The 17573-nt window shown below is 52.9% G+C and overlaps 1 protein-coding gene across 1 annotated transcript in view; it reads left to right on the plus strand.

Moving 5' to 3' along the window:
• Positions 1–17062, plus strand: part of LAMC3 (laminin subunit gamma 3) — an 81769-nt gene extending 64707 nt beyond the window's left edge. Inside the window, exons 22-28 of the mRNA XM_030818053.1 lie at positions 221–368; positions 1364–1513; positions 4773–4875; positions 8188–8387; positions 10412–10558; positions 10654–10753; positions 15549–17062. Of these exons, the coding sequence (XP_030673913.1) occupies positions 221–368; positions 1364–1513; positions 4773–4875; positions 8188–8387; positions 10412–10558; positions 10654–10753; positions 15549–15799 (1099 nt within the window). The 3' untranslated portion in view covers positions 15800–17062. The remainder of the gene's footprint in view (positions 1–220; positions 369–1363; positions 1514–4772; positions 4876–8187; positions 8388–10411; positions 10559–10653; positions 10754–15548) is intronic.
• The last annotated feature ends 511 nt before the right edge of the window (positions 17063–17573 follow it).

Here is a 17573-nt window from a genome sequence, read left to right on the forward strand (position 1 = left end):
AGAAACAAGAATGTGGCCCTTTCACAGCCTGTCTGGCTCATCTGAAAGCTGCAGAGAAGCGGCCACTTTCCGCGGCAGCTGTACCGACCCCGCAGAGGGCTATTCTGCCTGGGAAATTGGCAGAGGCCTTTGCAAACCAGTGTAGCTCCAGCCTGGGGCCCAGACAGGGACGGGGAGGGCTAGTTCTGCACCCAGCTCCATGGCCTCTGTTTCCTCCCAGGTACCAGGAGGTCCAGGCGGCCCAGAAAGCACTGGGGACGGCTATGGCAGAGGTGCTGCCTGAAGCGGAAAGCATGCTGGCCACCGTGCAGCAAGTTGGCGCGGATACAACCCCATACCTGGCCTCGCTGGCTTCCCCGGGAGCCCTGGTCAGCTCAGTTGCCTCAGAGCTCCGTGTGGGGTCGGGAGGATCTATTATAGAAGCTGGAGGCTGGGCACGGTGGCTCACACCTGTAATCACAGCACTTTGGGAGGCAGAGGCGGGTGGATCACCTGAGGTCAGGAGTTTGAGACCACCTGGGCCAACGTAGTAAAACCTCGTCTCTACTAAAAATACAAAAATTAGCCAGGCGTGGTGGCGGGCGCCTGTAGTCCCAGCTACTCAAGAGGCTGAGAATGGCGTGAACCTGGGAGGTGGAGCTTGCAGTAAGCTGAGATTGCGCCACTGCACTCCAGCCTAGGTGACAGAGCGAGACTCTGTCTCAAAAAAAAAAAAAAAAAAAAAAAAAAACTCAGCTTACAAAAATGCATTTGGGACAAATGCTAACCCAGATGGATGCCCAAGGCTGCTTATTTGAGATCTTTGCTCCTCCCACTGCGTGTGGAGAGTAATGCATAGCCGTTAGTGTGTTTGAGCCCAGGTTCTGCTTCCAACACCACTGAGGGTGTTAGATCATAGGTAGTACCTGCACAGTTCTCTAAAGTCTGGGAAATTCTGCATTCTGAAGCCATCCAGCTCCCAGATCTCAGTTCAGGACTGTGGAGCTGGGGAAGCGTTCCTACTTTGCAGTGAGGTAGTGTGGGTCAGGGAGGTTAGCTGGGTTGCTCAAGGCCACGCAGCTAGAAATTGGTAGGACTGTCATCTGAGCCCCAAGTGAGGGCTTCCCCAGCCTGGCTCCTCTTGCCCTGGGCCCTCTGCCTCCAGGGGTCCACACAAAGCCTGACCCCTGCTATTCCTGCCTCTGGGCTTCCGAGCTACCTGGGACATCAGCTAGGCTCACCAGGTTTTCAGGGGGCTTGGGTTCTGTCCTGGCATCCAGGGGCAGACCCGCTGCCTCAGCCCAGCAGGGCACCTCCCCCAAGTAGAGGACCCACTGCTTGCCCTTCCTGCCAGGCCCTGCCTGAGCGCACTGTCTCCCTGCAGCCTCAGAAGTCCCGGGCTGAAGACCTGGGCCTGAAGGTGAAGGCCCTGGAGAAGACAGTTGCATCACGGCAGCACATGGCCACTGAGGCTGCCCGAACCCTCCAGGCTGCTGCCCAGGCCGCACTACGGCAAACAGAACCCCTCACACAGGTCAGCTCTTGTGCTTTGAAGCAGGGGACCTGGGAGAGGTTGGGGCTATCCTGAAGGTGATCCAAGGTCAGGGTTGCAGGAGGGAGAAGGGCAGAGACAGAAGTAGCTCTGTCCAGCCGGGTGCAGTGGCTCACGCCTGTAATCCCAGCACTTTGGGAGGCCGAGGGGGGCGGATCACGAGGTCAGGAGATCAAGACCATTCTGGCTAACATGGTGAAACCCCGTCTCTACTAAAAATACAAAAAATTAGCCAGGCATGGTGGCACGTGCCTCTAGTCCCAGCTACTTGGGAGGCTGAGGCAGGAGAATCGCTTGAACCCAGGAGGCGGAGGTTGCAGTGAGCTGAGATCGCACCACTGCACTCCGGTCTGGAAACAGAGTGAGACCCTGTCTCAAAAAACAGAAAAAAGAAGAAGTAGCTCTGTCCATCCCTCTGGTGCCTCCTGCAAAACTCCACACACAGCCTGAGGTAGGGGAGGGGACCCTGATACCCTGAGAAGAGATGATGGACAGACTGACAGAGGGCAGCAGCAGCAGCACCCAGGGCCACACCTACCATCCTGGGATCATTCTCTCTCATGCGTCCGTTCATTAGTTCATTCTCTAGTTCATTCATGGCTCATTTGAAAGCTGCAGAGAAGCGGCCACTTTCCAAGGCAGCTGTACCGATAATTTTGTTTGTTTTTAATTTTGTTTTTGAAACAGTCTTGCTCTGTTGTCGGGCCTGGAGTGCAGTGGTGCAATCTCGATTCACTGCAACCTCCATTTCCCAGGTTCAAGTGATTCTCCTGGGTCAGCCTCCAGAGTAACCGGGACTACAGGTGTGTGCCACCATGTCTAGCTAAGTTCTTTTGTATTTTTAGTAGAGATGGGGTTTCACCGTGTTGGCCAGGCTGGTCTCGAACTCCTGGCCTCAAGTGATCCACCTGCCTCGGCCTCCCAACATGCTAGGATTATGGTGTGAGCCACCACACCCAGCCTCATTTCTTTTTTTTTTTTTTTTTTTGAGACAGACTCTTACTCTGTCACCAAGGCTGGGGTGGTGCATGGCGCGATCTCGGCTCACTGCAACCTCTGCCTCCCAGGTTCATGCAGTTCTCCTGCCTCAGCCTCCAGAGTAGTTGGGATTACAGGCCCGCACCACCACGCCCAGCTAACGTTTGTATTTTTAGTAGAGATGGGGTTTCACCTTGTTGGCTAGGCTGAACTCCTGATCTCAGGTGATCTACCCACCTCAGCCTCCCAAAGTGCTGGGATTACAGGCGCGAGCCACCATGCCTGGCTTCCATTCCTTTTAAAGATAGGATAAGGGGGCTGTCTGTGAGGCATGAGAATGTATCTGAAGAGCTGAGCCCAGTGCCTGCCGCTTACCTGGGGAGCTTGGCTTTGCCCCGGGGTAGCACCTGCTGATCTGGCCCACTGCCCTCGTCTAGGGTGAGGTTGCCAGGGATAGAGGTGACTTCCCCAGGAGTCAGGGCCAGGCCCCAGTGTGGACTGATGCCCCGCCCCACCACAGCACCCATACCTTCATCCTCCTCCCCACCCCATGAGCAATCAGAATAGGCCTGAGGCAGTAGTAGGTGACTCCTCAACCTCTACTATTTATTTATTCTTATTACAGTGACATTCACATGGCATACAAACACCCATTTTAGATGCAGTGGCTTTTAGCACATTCACAATGTTGTGCCACCTCCACCTCAGTCTAGTTTCAGAACATTCTTACCACCCCAACCCCATGCCCACTCAGCAGTCACTCCTCATTTCCACTCCCGAGGCCCTGGCAGCCTCCACTCTGGTCTCTGTCTCTGTAGATTTCCTTAGTCCAGCTCTTTTGCAGAAATGGAATCATGTAATACGTGCCGATGGTGTCAGGCTTCCTCCTGTTAGCATAATCTTTTCAGGGTTTCGCCTGCCTTGCGGCCTGGATCTATACTTCCTCCCGTTTTAAGGCTTGGTCATATTCCAGTGTGTGGATGAAGCACATTTTGTTTACCTACTCATCTATCAAACCCAAATTCTTTCAGTGTATCTAGTCCTGTTGAGTGGCAGTGGGGAAGAAACTGATTTTCCATAAGTCAAGGTGGTGTCATAAACAGATTTGTGATTTTCACATCTACTTGCTGAGATAGAGCAGTGTTTCCTTCCTTCCTTCCTTCCTTCCTTCCTCCCTTCCTCCCCTTCCTTCCTTCCTTTCTTCTTTCCTTCCTTCCTTCCTTCCTCCCTCCCCTTCCTTCCTTCCTTCCTTTCTTCTTTCCTTCCTTCCTCCCCTTCCTTCCTTCCTTCCTTTCTTTCTTCCTCCCACCCTCCCTCCCTTCCTTCTTTCTTTTCTTTTCTTTTCTTTTTTTCTTTTCTTTACTTTTCTTTCTTTTTAGATGGAGTCTTTATGCCACCCAGGCTGGAGTGCAGTGGCTTGATCTCGGCTCACTATAACCTCTGCCCCAGAGGTTCAAGCCATCCTCCTGCCTCAGCCTCCCTGAGTAGCTGGGATTATGGGCATGCACCACCACACCTAGCTAATTTTAAATAAATTTTTAGTAGAGACAGGGTTTCACCATGTTGGCCAGGCTGGTCTCGAACTCCTGACCTCAAGTGATCTGCCCACCTCAGCCTCCCAAAGTGCTGGGATTACAGTCATGAGCCCCTGTGCCTGGCCAATGAAACATGTTCTGAAGAGATGTTCAGGTGTTCTCGTTCCTTTAATTCTAGTGTTTCAGTTTTCCTTCAGGCTTTTGTGGACAGGTATCTCTTGGGAGATATTCGGAGTTCAACTTTAGTATAATAACACAGATTAGGCCAGGCACGGTGGCTCACGCCTGTAATCTCAGCACTTTGGGAGGCCGAGGCGGGCGGATCACGAGGTCAGGAGATCAAGACCATCCTGGCTAACATGGTGAAACCCCATCTCTACTAAAAAATACAAAAACATTAGCCGGGCGAGGTGGCGGGCGCCTGTAGTCCCAGCTACGCGGGAGGCTGAGGCAGGAGAATGGCGTGAACCCCGGGGGACGGAGCCTGCAGTGAGCTGAGATCGCGCCACTGCACTCCAGCCTGGATGAAAGAGCGAGACTCCTTCTCAACAAAATAAATAAATAAAAAAATAACACAGATCAGGTGCTCCTGGTGGACAGTGTGACCCAGAGTCAGGGATTTGGTGATGATTTGGGCACCCATATATGTGGGTTTGGTGCCCACTGAGCTGCCCCCGGGCCCTGCACCTATGGAGCCAGCCGCCCAGCCTCTCCTTGTCTCTCTCCAGTTGCACCAGGAGGCCAGAGCTGCCCTGACCCAGGCTTCCTCATCTGTCCAGGCTGCCACAGTGACCGTCATGGGAGCCAGGACTCTGCTGGCTGACCTGGAAGGTACGTGAGTCCAGCTGACCACTAGGCTCTGTGATGACAAATGCCCCTGACAGCCACTCAACTCTCGCCTCAGCCACGGCAGGCTTGCAGAGGACAGGAGTCTGATCTTGTGGGCTTAATTAAGCCAAGCAGAGTTTCCCTCCACCTCTCAGGATCCTGCCCCATCTCATACATCACTCACCTCGGAGTTGCCCACGTGGCTATCCCGTACCCCCCAGGTCATCAGACCACATGCAGAGCCCATGCAGAGCCCCTCCAGACCAAGCGAGAGGAGACTCTGACATCGCTGGCTGTTCAACCAGGCCAAGTCCAAGTCCACTCTGGCCTGGGCTCCCGTTAGTTATCTGGTGCAAATATGGCTGTCCGGGTCCAGTGTTGAGTTGGGGCTATAGGAAGTGGATGGAGTTTCTCTTTAGAAGGAGCTGTGGGTTGATGCCAGTCCAGTGCCCCCATTTTGCAGATGGGTAGGCTGAGGAAAGGAATTGCTATTCATCCCTGGGTCAGAGCTAAGCTGGGAATAGAAGCCGCAAGTATTACGATTCTACAAGTATCCACCTGCATGATGGGCTTCTGTGATATCCAATTTGCTCCAGAGAGAAGCCCCCTCACCCTTTGTTTGTGGCTCCTTATCCAACGGGCTGGATAAGGCAGGAACACACTCTGAACCCCAGATGTCTCTTGGGGTCTGAGGCCAGAAGTCAGGCTTCTGCTGTTGTTCTGTGGCCTCCCTCCCCAACCCTGCCCACTGCCCGGAAGGGATGGAGCTCTAGCTGTGAACCCAGCCCCTCTGGGGCAGAGGATGGGCAGGTCAGCGCTCCTGTGCCCCAGCTTCCTGGTGGCTTGAAGTCCTAGTCACCCATCGTTTGGGGACTTCCTGTCGGAAAGGCGTGGCCGTGTGTGCTTAAGTATCTAGAGTCATATTTAGAAAAAGGTACATTCAATGACTTATAATGATGGAATGTTAGGATCTTAGAACATTAGAATTATAAGAGGTCTTAAGTCCTGGCAGTGGACTCATCCACCCTCAGCTTGCCTATCTCCAACAATGGGGGGCTCACTACCTTATAAAGTTTTACCTTCTCATTGTCGGGTTCTGAGAATGAGAACATTCTTGTATGTAGTGGATGGAAATTTCCTTGCACTGCCCCCATAATCCACAGGAGGTCTAACCTCAAACCTCTAACCCCAGGCTCTTTTCCCCATTCTGATCCCATTTTAGAGACACCCTTTCTTACCACCAGCTTGGCTACGCTCAGTTGGTGTTCAGGACAAAAGGAAAATTCCCGAGGTGAACTGTGGAGCAGTCTTCCCCAGGGTGTGGCCGGGGGTCTCCTAGCCTATGATGTGCTCTGCCAAGAGAGGGTTTGTGTTCAAATAAGTTTAGGAACTGTCTCTTGCTGCAGCATCCTCTTGAGGTCTTACAGAGAACACTTGAGAATATTAAAGGTTCTGAGAAGGCCTGTAATAAAGAAACCTGCTTCACTTTCAACTTAATTGACACTTCCCCCTAACGTTTGTTAACACCGTGGAGAATTAGGGCTCCACAGAATACATGTTGAGAAACATCAATTGTGTGTACAAGGAGCAAAGCAGGTCTAATTTCTGGATGGAACAATTCTATAATATTATGCCCCCAAAGATTAGAAGGCTTCATTGATTTTAAAAATTGGCTTTTACTTTATCCACTGTAATTAGTGCTTCTTTGTTTGTTTTTTTTTTTTGAGCTACAGTCTCGGTCTGTCGCCTAGGCTGGAGCACGATCTCGGCGCACTGCAACCTCTGCCTCCTGGGTTCAAGCGATTCTCCTGCCTCAGCCTCCTGAGTAGCTGGGATTACAGGCGCCCGCCACCACACCTGGCATTTTTTTTTTTTTTTTGTATTTTTAGTAGAGAGAGGGTTTCACCAGGTTGGACAGGCTGGTTTTGAACTCCTGACCTCTGGTGATCTACCTGTCTCCGCCTCCCAAAGTATTAGGATTACAGGCATAAGCCACCGTGCCTGGCCTGTAATCAGTTCTTTTGATGATAAACTTCCTTTAGAATATTTTTTTGAGTTGGGGTCTCACTGTGTCACCTAGGCTGGAGTGCAGTGATACAATCATAGCTCACTGTAGCCTCCAACTCCTGGCCTCAAGTGATCCTTCCACCTCAGTCTTGTGAGTAGCTAGGTCTATAGGTGTGTGCCACCATGCCCAGCTCAGCTTTTGTCTTTTTGTAGAGATGAGGTCTCACTATGTTTCCTAGGCTGGTTTTGAACTCCTGGCCTGATCTCCTGCTTCAGCCTCCAGAGTAGCTGGAATTACAGGAATGAGCCACTGCACCTGACTAAATTTCCCTTAGAATTTTATCTGAAAGGAAAGGAAATAGTCTCTTCGTTTACCAAGAAATAAACTACTTCTTATTGGATAATAAAATCTATGGGAATTCTAACATTTCCTCTGGGTGTGGTGGCTCACACCCATAATCCCAGCACTTTGGGAAGCCAAGGTGGGTGGATCACTTGAAGCCAGGAATTTGAGATCAGCCTGGCCAACATGGTGAAACTCCATCTCTACTAAAAAAAAAAAAAAAAAATCAGCCGTGTATGGTGGTGTGCGCTTGTAATCTCAGCTACTCAGGAGGCTGAGGCAGGAAAATTGCTTAAACCCGTGAGGCGGAGGTTGCAGTGAGCTGAGATCTCTCCACTGCACTCCAGCCTGGGCGACAGAGCGAGACCTTGTCTCAAAAAAAAAAAAAAAAAAAAAAAAAGAATTGTAACATTTCCCTTTTTGTCTTGATTGCTTGAAAGCTCAGTGGTCAATCAAACATTTGGTTTCTGCAATGTCATTATCGAGATTTTCTGGTACTTCTCCCTCTCCTCTGTCCTTCCTCCTCCCTCCAGTTACATCAGACTCTTGGTTTTCCATGGTAAGGATCCATTTGTTGATTTACCCATCACTATACACTGCCTCAAAGCATTGTTTAGACATAGGCGGTACATGAAAATGCTGAGCTGAGCAGACTGAGCCATGGACTGTGCTAGCCCCCACCACTGGCCCCAGCATTGACCACCAGGTAATTCCTTGACTTTAATAGACATCCTAATAGAATGAATACTCATCTCAAAATTCCCCAAGCAGTATGTCTGTGTCTCGCTTGCTGTTGTTTTCTCCTGGATACGCCTGAGAAGGTGATACGCAGGTTGCACGCACCTCAAACCTCCACTCGTTGTCCAAGGGTCTGTGGTCAGCCAGGCAGCTCTGCCAGTGGCTGCCTGGGAGGCACTGGAGGCGTGACCCCAGTTCCCCTGACCCAGCCTCAGCCGGGTTTGCAGGAATGAAGCTGCAGTTTCCCCGGCCCAAGGACCAGGCGGCATTGCAGAGAAAGGCAGACTCCGTCAGCGACAGACTCCTTGCAGACATGAGAAAGAAGACCAAGCAGATGGAGAGGATGCTGGGAAATGCGGCCTCTCTTTCCTCCAGTGCCAAGAAGAAGGGCAGAGAAGCAGAGGTGTTGGCCAAGGATAGTGCCAAGGTCAGGGCAGTGGCTGTGACAACAGTGGCCTCCTGCCTCCCGGGGGGACCTCCCTTCTGTGGGCCCCTTCTCGACATCCATGCTGACTACTCCGCACTCACTCACTGCTCAGTGGGCCCAGGCATTTAGCTCAGGGACTTCACAGGGGTGAGCCTGCGGGTTCCTCACGAAATAGGTGTCATTGCTGTCCCCATTGTACAGGTGAGAACGCTGAGGTGCGGCCAGGCTCATGAACTTAACCAGGACTTACACCTGGGTCTGCTGGCTTTCCTGCCTAAACTTCTAGGTTTCTCTTTTCTTTTTTGTTATTTTGAAGTTTGCATTTATTTATTTTACCTGCCTTTTTGTTTTTAATTTTTTTCTTAATTTTTTGAGACAGATTCTTTTTTGGTTTTTTTTTTGAGACGGAGTCTCGCTCTGTCCCCCAGGCTGGAGTGCAGTGGCGCGATCTCGGCTCACTGCAAGCTCCGCCTCCCGGGTTCACGCCATTCTCCTGCCTCAGCCTCCCCAGTAGCTGGGACTACAGGCGCCCACCACCACGCCCGGCTAAGTTTTTGTATTTTTAGTAGAGACGGGGTTTCACCGTGTTAGCCAGGTTGGTCTTGATCTCCTGACCTCGTGATCCGCCCGCCTCGGCCTCCCAAAGTGCTGGGATTACAGGCTTGAGCCACTGCGCCCGGCCTGAGACAGATTCTTACTCTGTGGCCCAGGCTGGAGTGCAGTGGCGCAGTCTCAGCCCACTGCAATCTCCTCCTCCTGGGTTCAAGTGATTCTCCTGCCTCAGATTCCAGAGTGGCTGGGATTATAGGCTTGTTCCACCATACCTGGCTAATTTTTGTACTTTTAGTAGAGCGGGGTTTCACCATGTTGTCCAGGCTGGTCTCGAACTTCTGATCTCAGATGATCCACCTGCCTTGGCCTCCCAAAGTGCTGGGATTACAGGCGTCAGCCACTGCACTCGGCTTAAGTTTTTGTTTGTTTGTTTTTAGAGACAGGGTCTCTGTCACCCAGGCTGGCGTACACAGCTCACTGCAGCCTCAAGGGCTTAAGTGATTTTCCTGCCTCAGCCTCCTGAGTAACTGGGACTACAGGTGTGTGCCACTGTGCCTGGCTAACTTTTTTTTTTTTTTTTTTTTTTTAGAGATGAGGAGTCTCGGCCAGGTGTGGTGGCTAACTCCTGTAATCCCAGCACTTTGGGAGGCCCAGGCAGGCAGATCACTTGAGGTCAGGAGTTCAACACCAGCCTGGCCAACATGGTGAAACCCTGTCTCTACTAAAAATACAAAAAAATTAGCCAGACGTGGTGGCACACACCTGTAGTCCCAACTACTCCAGAGGCTGAGACACAAGAATTGCTTGAACCTGGGAGGTGGAGGTTGCAGTGAGCCAGACTGCACCACTGCACTCCAGCCTGAGCAACAGAGTGAGAGTCTGCCTCAAAAAAAAAAACAAAAAAAAAACTGTGGTCTCACTATGTTGCCCAGGCTGGTCTTGAACCTCTGGCCTCAAGCAAGCCTCCTGCCTCAGCCTCCCAACGTGTTGGGACCATAGGCATGAGCCACCACACCCAGCCCTGGCTGATTTTAACTGGGCGTTTTTAAAATTGGTGCCAATTTCTAATCAGTGCATATCTCCCCACCTCTGTTGCTGGTTCTGTTGCTCACACACCAAGGAAACTGTCTTTATGGTGCCTGGGAAAAGTGCTGGATTTGCAGTAGCGGTCCCTGGGCTTGATCTCTTGTCATGCCCCTCGGGCTTCGGCCAGCCCCTCCTCCCCTCTGTGCCTCTGTTTCCTCATCTGTAAAATACTTAGAATTGCTCCTCCTGAAATGGGTGGTATCCAGCAGTCTACACTCTGCCCAGCAGTTAGCCTGCATTCAGTACGTATTTGTTGCATGCATGCGTGAATGAATGATCTGCCTGGTACAGACGACTGCTTGGGATTATTGCCATAAGAGCTATTTACCTCCAAAAGGACTTACTGCACTCACTTCTTCTCCCTGCCACTGCCACCCATCCCACAGCTTGCCAAGGCCTTGCTGAGGGAGGGGAAACAGGCGCAGCGCCGTGCCAGCCGGCTCACTAGCCAGACACAAGCCACGCTCCAACAGGCGTCCTGGCAGTTGCTGGCGTCTGAAGCACGCAGACAGGAGCTGGAGGAAGCTGAGCGGGTACGTGTGCCAGGGCCCCCACCCTATCACCTTCTGCCCCTGGCAGCCCGGGTGGGGGTGCCATTCAAGCTGTTTCTGCCTCCTGCCCCTGGAAGGTGGGTGCTGGGCTGAGCGAGATGGAGCAGCAGATCCGGGAATCACGCATCTCACTGGAGAAGGACATCGAGGCCTTGTCAGAGCTGCTTGCCAGGCTGGGTAAGGAGGCCCCAAGACTGGGCCCTGAACCCCTGGGTCCCTGGGGCACCTCTAGGATCTTCCCGTGAGCTCCAGTCCTGGGGAAGATTTCCTCCTTGTCCTCATCGCCATGCTTCCCGCATCCCCATCTTTGTGGTCAATCACAAGCATTTATAACCACGCCCAGGCCCCTGTGCCATGTGAGACAGGGTTGGCATCTAGAAGTGAGTTCACTTTGAGTAACTCTTTGTGCCTCCAGGGCCCTCTATTCTTGGGGGCAGGGCAGGGGGCACACAGAAAACTCACCATTGGCAAGAACACCCACAGGCACCGGGTGAGCAGGTCAGCCCTGAGGAGCTGAGGGTTCAGGAGAAGAAGAAAGACTGTCATGGCTGAAAGTGTGGCATCAGGTGCTCGTCTGGGATCAGACCAAGATTCAAGTCTGGCCCTGTCCTTTCTTTGGCCATTAGACCTTGGGCAAGTCACTCCACCTCTCTGAGCCTCAGATCCCCCATCTGGAAAATGGGAGTAACAGTGGGGTGGTTTAGAAAGCATTTACCACGGTGCGTGGTGTATGTTGAGAGTGAGTAAATAGCGGCTCGTAGGAAGGAGGTCAGATTCAAGATGGGCCTTAGCAAGGAGGCATTTTGGATGAAGGGAACAGTACCTCCCAAGGCACGAAGGTCCTAGAGGCCCAGTGTTGTGGGGAGGCTCAGGACACAGCAGACAGGGCAGTTGGGTTGAAAAGAACAGCATGTATTTTTTCAAATTGTAAAAGACACATAATATTTTCCATCTTAACCATTTTGAAGCGTACAGTTCAGCAGCATTAAGTATATTCATTGTTGTGTGGTCACCACCACTACCCATCTCTAGAACACTTTCATCATCTTCAACTGAAGCTCTGTCCTACTGAAACACTAACCCCCCATTTCCCTCCCCCAGCCCCTGGCAGCCATCATTCTACTTTCTGTCTCTATGAATTTGACTACTCCGGGCCAGGCACGGTGGCTCATGCCTGTAATCCCAGCACTTTGAGAGGCTGACGCGGGCAGATCATTTGAGGTCAGGAGTTTGAGACCAGACTGACCAACATGGTGAAACCCTGCCTCTTCTAAAGATATAAAAAAAGGCTGGGCGCGGTGGCTCACGCCTGTAATCCCAGCACTTTGGGAGGCCAAGGTGGGTGGATCACGAGGTCAGGAGATTGAGACCATCCTGGCTAACACGGTGAAACCCCGTCTGTACTAAAAAAAAAAATACAAAAAATTAGCTGGGCTTGGTGGCGGGCGCCTGTAGTCCCAGCTACTCAGGAGGCTGAGGCAGGAGAATGGCGTGAACCCGGCAGGCAGAGCTTGCAGTGAGCCCAGATCGCGCCACTTCACTCCAGCCTGGGCAACAGAGCGAGACTCTGTCTCTAAAAAAAAAAAAAAGATATGAAAAAAATTAGCCGGGCATGATGGCACATGCCTGTAATCTCAGCTACACAGGAGGCTGAGGCAGGAGAATCGCTTGAACCTGGGAGACGGAGGTTGCAGTGAGCCAGGATCGCACCACTGCACTCCAGCCTGGGAGAGAGTGAGACTCTGTCTCGAAAAAAGAATTTGCTCAGAATCATAGGTTGGGGCCGGGCGCGGTGGCTCACGCCTGTAATCCCAGCACTTTGGGAGGCCGAGGCGGGTGGATCACGAGATCAGGAGATCGAGACCATCCTGGCAAACATGGTGAAACCCCGTCTCTACTAAAAATACAAAAAATTAGCCGGGCATGGTGGCGGGTGCCTCTAGTCCCAGCTACTCGGCAGGCTGAGGCAGGACAATGGCGTGAACCAGGGAGGTGGAGCTTGCAGTGAGCCAAGATCCCACCACTGCACTCCAGCCTGGGCGACAGAGTGAGACTCCGTCTCAAAAAAAAAAAAAGAATCACAGGTGGGAATTGGACAATGAGAACACTCAGACACAGGGTGGGGAACATCAGACACCGAAGCCTGTCATGGGGTAGGGGGTGGGGGGAGGATAGCATTAGGAGAAATACCTAATGTAAATGACCAGTTAATGGATGCAGCACACCAACATGGCACATGTATACATATGTAACAAACCTGCACGTGCACATGTGCCCTAGAACTTCAAGTTTAAGTAAAAAAAAGAATTTGACTACTCTGGGGACCTCATATAACTGGAATCATACAGTATTTGTACTTTTAAAATTTTTTTAGAGACAGGATCTTGCTCTGTTGCCCAGGCTGGAGTGCAGTGGTGCAATCGTGGCTCACTGCAGCCTCAAACTCCTGGGCTCAAGAGATTCTTCCACTTCAGCCTTCCAAGTAGTTGGGACCACAGGCACGCACCACCACACCCAGCTAATTTTTTTTTTTTAATTGAGACAAAAAAATGTGTACCCTATGTTGCCCAGGCTGGTCTCAAATTCCTGGGCTCAAGTGATCCTCCTGCCTTGGCCTCCCAAAGTGCTGGGATCACAAGCGTGAGCCACCGTGCCCAGCCTTATTTGTCCTCTTTTGACTGACTTATTTCACTTAGCAGAAAGTCATCAAGATTCACCCATGTGGCAGCATGCATTTTCAATTTTCATTCGTAGTAATAGGAGAGAGAATTGCCACACTCTGCACATTGTCTGGACACCAGGCCCACACTAAGCTATTCACACACGTGATCTTACAGAATTATCATACTCACTCTTCGATGCAAGGACAGTTATTCTTTTGCCATTTTGCAGATGAGGAAACTGAGGCATGGGGAGTTTATTTTTATTTTTTATTTATTTTTGTTTTTTTGTAGAGACAGCGTCTCGTTATGTTAACCAAGCTGGTGTTGAACTCCTGGCCTCAAGGGATGCTCCCACCTCATGTTCCCAAAGTGCTGGGATTACGGGAGAGAGCCACCATACCCAGCTTAGCACAGAGTTTAGATAATGTGCCCAGGGTCCCACAGCCAGTCGGTGGGGAAGCTGTGGCTCACCTGCGGGTCCAAATGACTCAGAGTGCGTGCAGTTAACCACTAGTCGACACCTAAGGCCCTGTCATAGAGCAGACATTCTCTTCAGCCATTCCTGTGTTGTCATTGTCATTCATTCACTTGTCACACTCTGTGTTGGCCTTGTGCTTGGCCTGGGATGCAGAATGAACAGCGCACGCCTGGCCCCTGCTCCAGGAGCCCTTGGCAGCCTGGACAGGTAGAGTGGGGGCTGTAATCCATTTCTGAATCTCTTCGAAGACCAGGCTGTTTGGATTTTGCTGTGGGCTGTGGGGCCTCTTGAGGTCCTCCCAGGTGAGCAGGGCCTCGGCTCCCCTCTGCCTTCTCTTGCACCCTGGCTCAGTGCTTGCAGCTGCTTGCCCAGGAAATCCAGGGCCTCGGGGATCCCTGGGGCCCAGTGGAATCCTGTGGGGTTAGAAGCAGCCACTTGGGGCTGGGTGCGGTGGCTCATGCCTGCAATCCCAGCACTTTGGGAGGCCAAGGCGGGCCGATCACTGGAGGTTAGGAGGTTGAGACCAGCCTGACCAACATGGTGAAGCCCTGTCTCTACTAAAAATACAAAAATTAGGCCAGGTGCAGTGGCTCACACCTGGGAGGCTGAGGCGGGTGGATCACCTGAGGTCAGGAGTTTGAGACCAGCCTGGCCAACATGGTGAAACCCTATCTCTACTAAAAATACAAAAGATTAGCCGAACATGGTGGCAGGCGCCTGTAATCCCAGATTCTCAGGAGGCTGAGGCAGGAGAATCGCTTGAACCTGAGGCCACAGTAAGCCAAGATTGTACCACTGCACTCCAGCCTGGACAACAGAATGAGACTCCGTCTCAATAAATAAATAAATGCATGCATACATACATACATACATACAAAAATTAGCTGGGCGTGGTGGTGTGGGCCTGTAATCCCAGCTACTCGGGAGGCTGAGGCAGGAGAATCACTTGAACCCAGGAGGTGGAGGTTGCAGTGAGCTGACATCATGCCACTGCATTCCAGCCTGGGTGACAGAGTGAGACTCCATCTCAAAAAAAAAAAAAGCCACTTGGGACTTACCTCCCCATTGCCATCACTCTCCCATCTGGCTGAGCTCCATCTTTCTGTTAAATGTTACACTTAGTGACAAGGTGACAAGGGCCAGATGGGAGAGAGGCAGCCTGCAGATTCTATTCCGTCACCATTGCCAGCAGTTCTAATGTGAGCACCTGGCCCAAGGGTTAGGGTTGGGGTTAGGGTTAGGGTCAGGGTTAGGGTTAGGGTCGATGCTTGGGGAGACACAGAGAAGTCCTTAACCCCAGGAAGTAGTGTGAAGACATGCAGGGGCCAGAACCAGGACCCCGCTGCCTGCCTTCCAGGCCTGCAGTCTCTGATCCACCTGCCTCCCTGCCTCACTCTGAAGCCAGAGACCCTGTGGTTTACCCCAGTGACTGCCCACATCCAGGCCCACAGGCACCACCTGTAAATGTGTGCTGTCAGTGTATTGAGCCAGCGTGTTTGAGCCGGCAAAAATCACAGGGGCCTCTCTCCCACATTGTTTTGTAAATGAGTAAACTAAGACTCAGGACTCACCCGAGGCCTTTTTTTAACAATAATAGTAAAACCAACAAAAATGACATTTGTCAAGTGCCACCCAGGGGGATGTTCTAGAATCTGCCATGGGCCCGTTGGGATGCTATGAGTCCTCACTCACCTCCCCATCTTTCCCTGGTGGATGGTGGGCCATTGGAATCCTGGGAGGCCTGAGCTGGGGAGAGGCTCAGGGGCTGGGGGGTCCCCTGGGGCCTGCAGGGTTGCTGGCTCACAGTGAGGCTGTTTGTGCCCCACCACAGGGTCGCTGGACACCCATCAAGCCTCAGCCCAGGCCCTGAACGAGACTCAGTGGGCACTAGAACGCCTGAGGCTGCAGCTGGGCTCCCCGGGGGCCTTGCAGAGGAAACTCAGGCTGCTGGAGCAGGAATCTGAGCAGCAGGAGCTGCAGATCCAGGGCTTCGAGAGCGACCTTGCTGAGATCCGCGCCGACAAACAGAACCTGGAGGCCATTCTGCACAGCCTGCCCGAGAACTGTGCCAGCTGGCAGTGAGGGCTGCCCAGATCCCCGGCACACACTCCCCCACCTGCTGTTTACATGACCCAGGGTGTGCACACCACCCCACAGGTGTGCCCACACAGGTGTACCCCGGAGCCGGCTGCTGTGAACTCGCCCCTGCGTGAATAGTCACACTCCCTGCCGATTCTGCCTGTGGCTTCTTCCCTGCCAGCAGGACTGAGTGTGCGGACCCAGTTCACCCGGGCATCAGTGCACACTCTCACCCCTGCACATGCATAAACAGGCACACCCCAGTGTCAATAACATACACACGTGAGGGCGCATGTCTGTGTGTATGACCCACATGTGTTAAAGTCTAATCCATCCAGTCCACAGCTTACGGTCCACACACATTACAGTCCACAGCTGTTGTGAGAGCCACCTGTGTGCTGGGCACCCTCTGGATGTTGGGCAAGTTGTTACATGAGATGCCCTGGGGTGCTACATCCACTCACTCCAGACAGCAGGGAGGTCTCAGCAGATCTGCAGAGATCAAGGGGGTCAGCAACAGCCAAAGCTCCTAGTTCCAGAGCTGGCTGCCCTCTGTTTCACGGCAGCTCTCTGACCTATGTTGCTGCATGCACGCCCTACAGCTTGACACAGCCTGGGGCCAAGAAATGCAAGATCCTGGGAGGGTTCTCAGCAGCAGAATCTGAGGCCCAGAGACCCTGAGGCCATGGCCAGTCCTGCTAGTTTGGCTAGAGCAAGGCCCACTCCTGGTGGGGGTGTCATTGCCTTCACCGGATGCTTCCCTCTCAGGGTCCTGGGACTGCACCAGACACCCTGAGGGAATGGCCCGCCCTGGCCTGTACCCACTTCAGCCTGTGATCTATCCAAAGAGCCAGGCCCAAAAGTGCCTAGGTCAGGGGGCTCAGGCTACCAGGAGCACGCCTTTGTGCCCCCCAGCAACCCAGTTGACCTTTAATTGACGCTTTCCAAACCAGCCCTGCAGCACCACTTGCCATGCAGGAGGCCACAAGGGTGTGCAAGCCTGGCTGCCATTCCAGTCTGTCCTATCCGGGAATCGCCCTGTGGCCAGGCCTGCATGCCGGCCTCTGCCCAGGACTCCTCAGCATTTCCTCTTGGCATCCGTCCCCTTTCCCAGACCCTCTTCCAGCAGATGGCAAGGCCTCAGCATTGGGAAGACAGGCACCTCTGCAGGCCCAGCCCCCTCCCATGCTCCCCTGACGGGCAGGGGTAGGGCAGCAGCACAGACCAATTCCGTTGAATGTGGAAATAAAGGACCCTTTTACTGGGCAGGGTGGTGTGCCTCTCACCCTCCCCAGCTGGGGGGCAGCCAGGGCCCTGGCTGTGGGTATGCACATGACATACCTAGTAGGTGGCCAGCGTGTGGACCGGACGTTGGTAGGAGGGTTGCAAAAGCCGAGCTCGTGGCTGGGCCAGTACCTCCCATTAGAGGGCTTTGCTGGGGTCGTGTGATCACAGGTACCTACCCTCTCCTCTCAGGCACTTACCACGCAAAGCCTAGGAGCTGGGGAGTTGGAGGGATGGGGTGCAGAGAGGCCTTCAGCTGACCTCTGGTTCAGGCTGGAGACAAACTCACAGCCAAGTGTCCGAGGATGGTGAGCAGGGAGGGGCGCCATCCAGGAGGGGGAGGGTGTGGGTTGGGCCTTGAAGGGTGGGGAGGCAGAGGAGGAAGCATTCCAGGCAAGAGGGTGGACAACAGTCCGGGGCCCGCAGGGTTGGGGCTCTGCCAGCTTGCATCACTCCAGGAACCCAGGTTGAATGGGGTGGGATGTTGGAGCTG

The sequence above is a fragment of the Nomascus leucogenys genome, chromosome 8, assembly GCF_006542625.1.
Source record: "Nomascus leucogenys isolate Asia chromosome 8, Asia_NLE_v1, whole genome shotgun sequence".
Lineage (NCBI taxonomy): Eukaryota > Metazoa > Chordata > Mammalia > Primates > Hylobatidae > Nomascus > Nomascus leucogenys.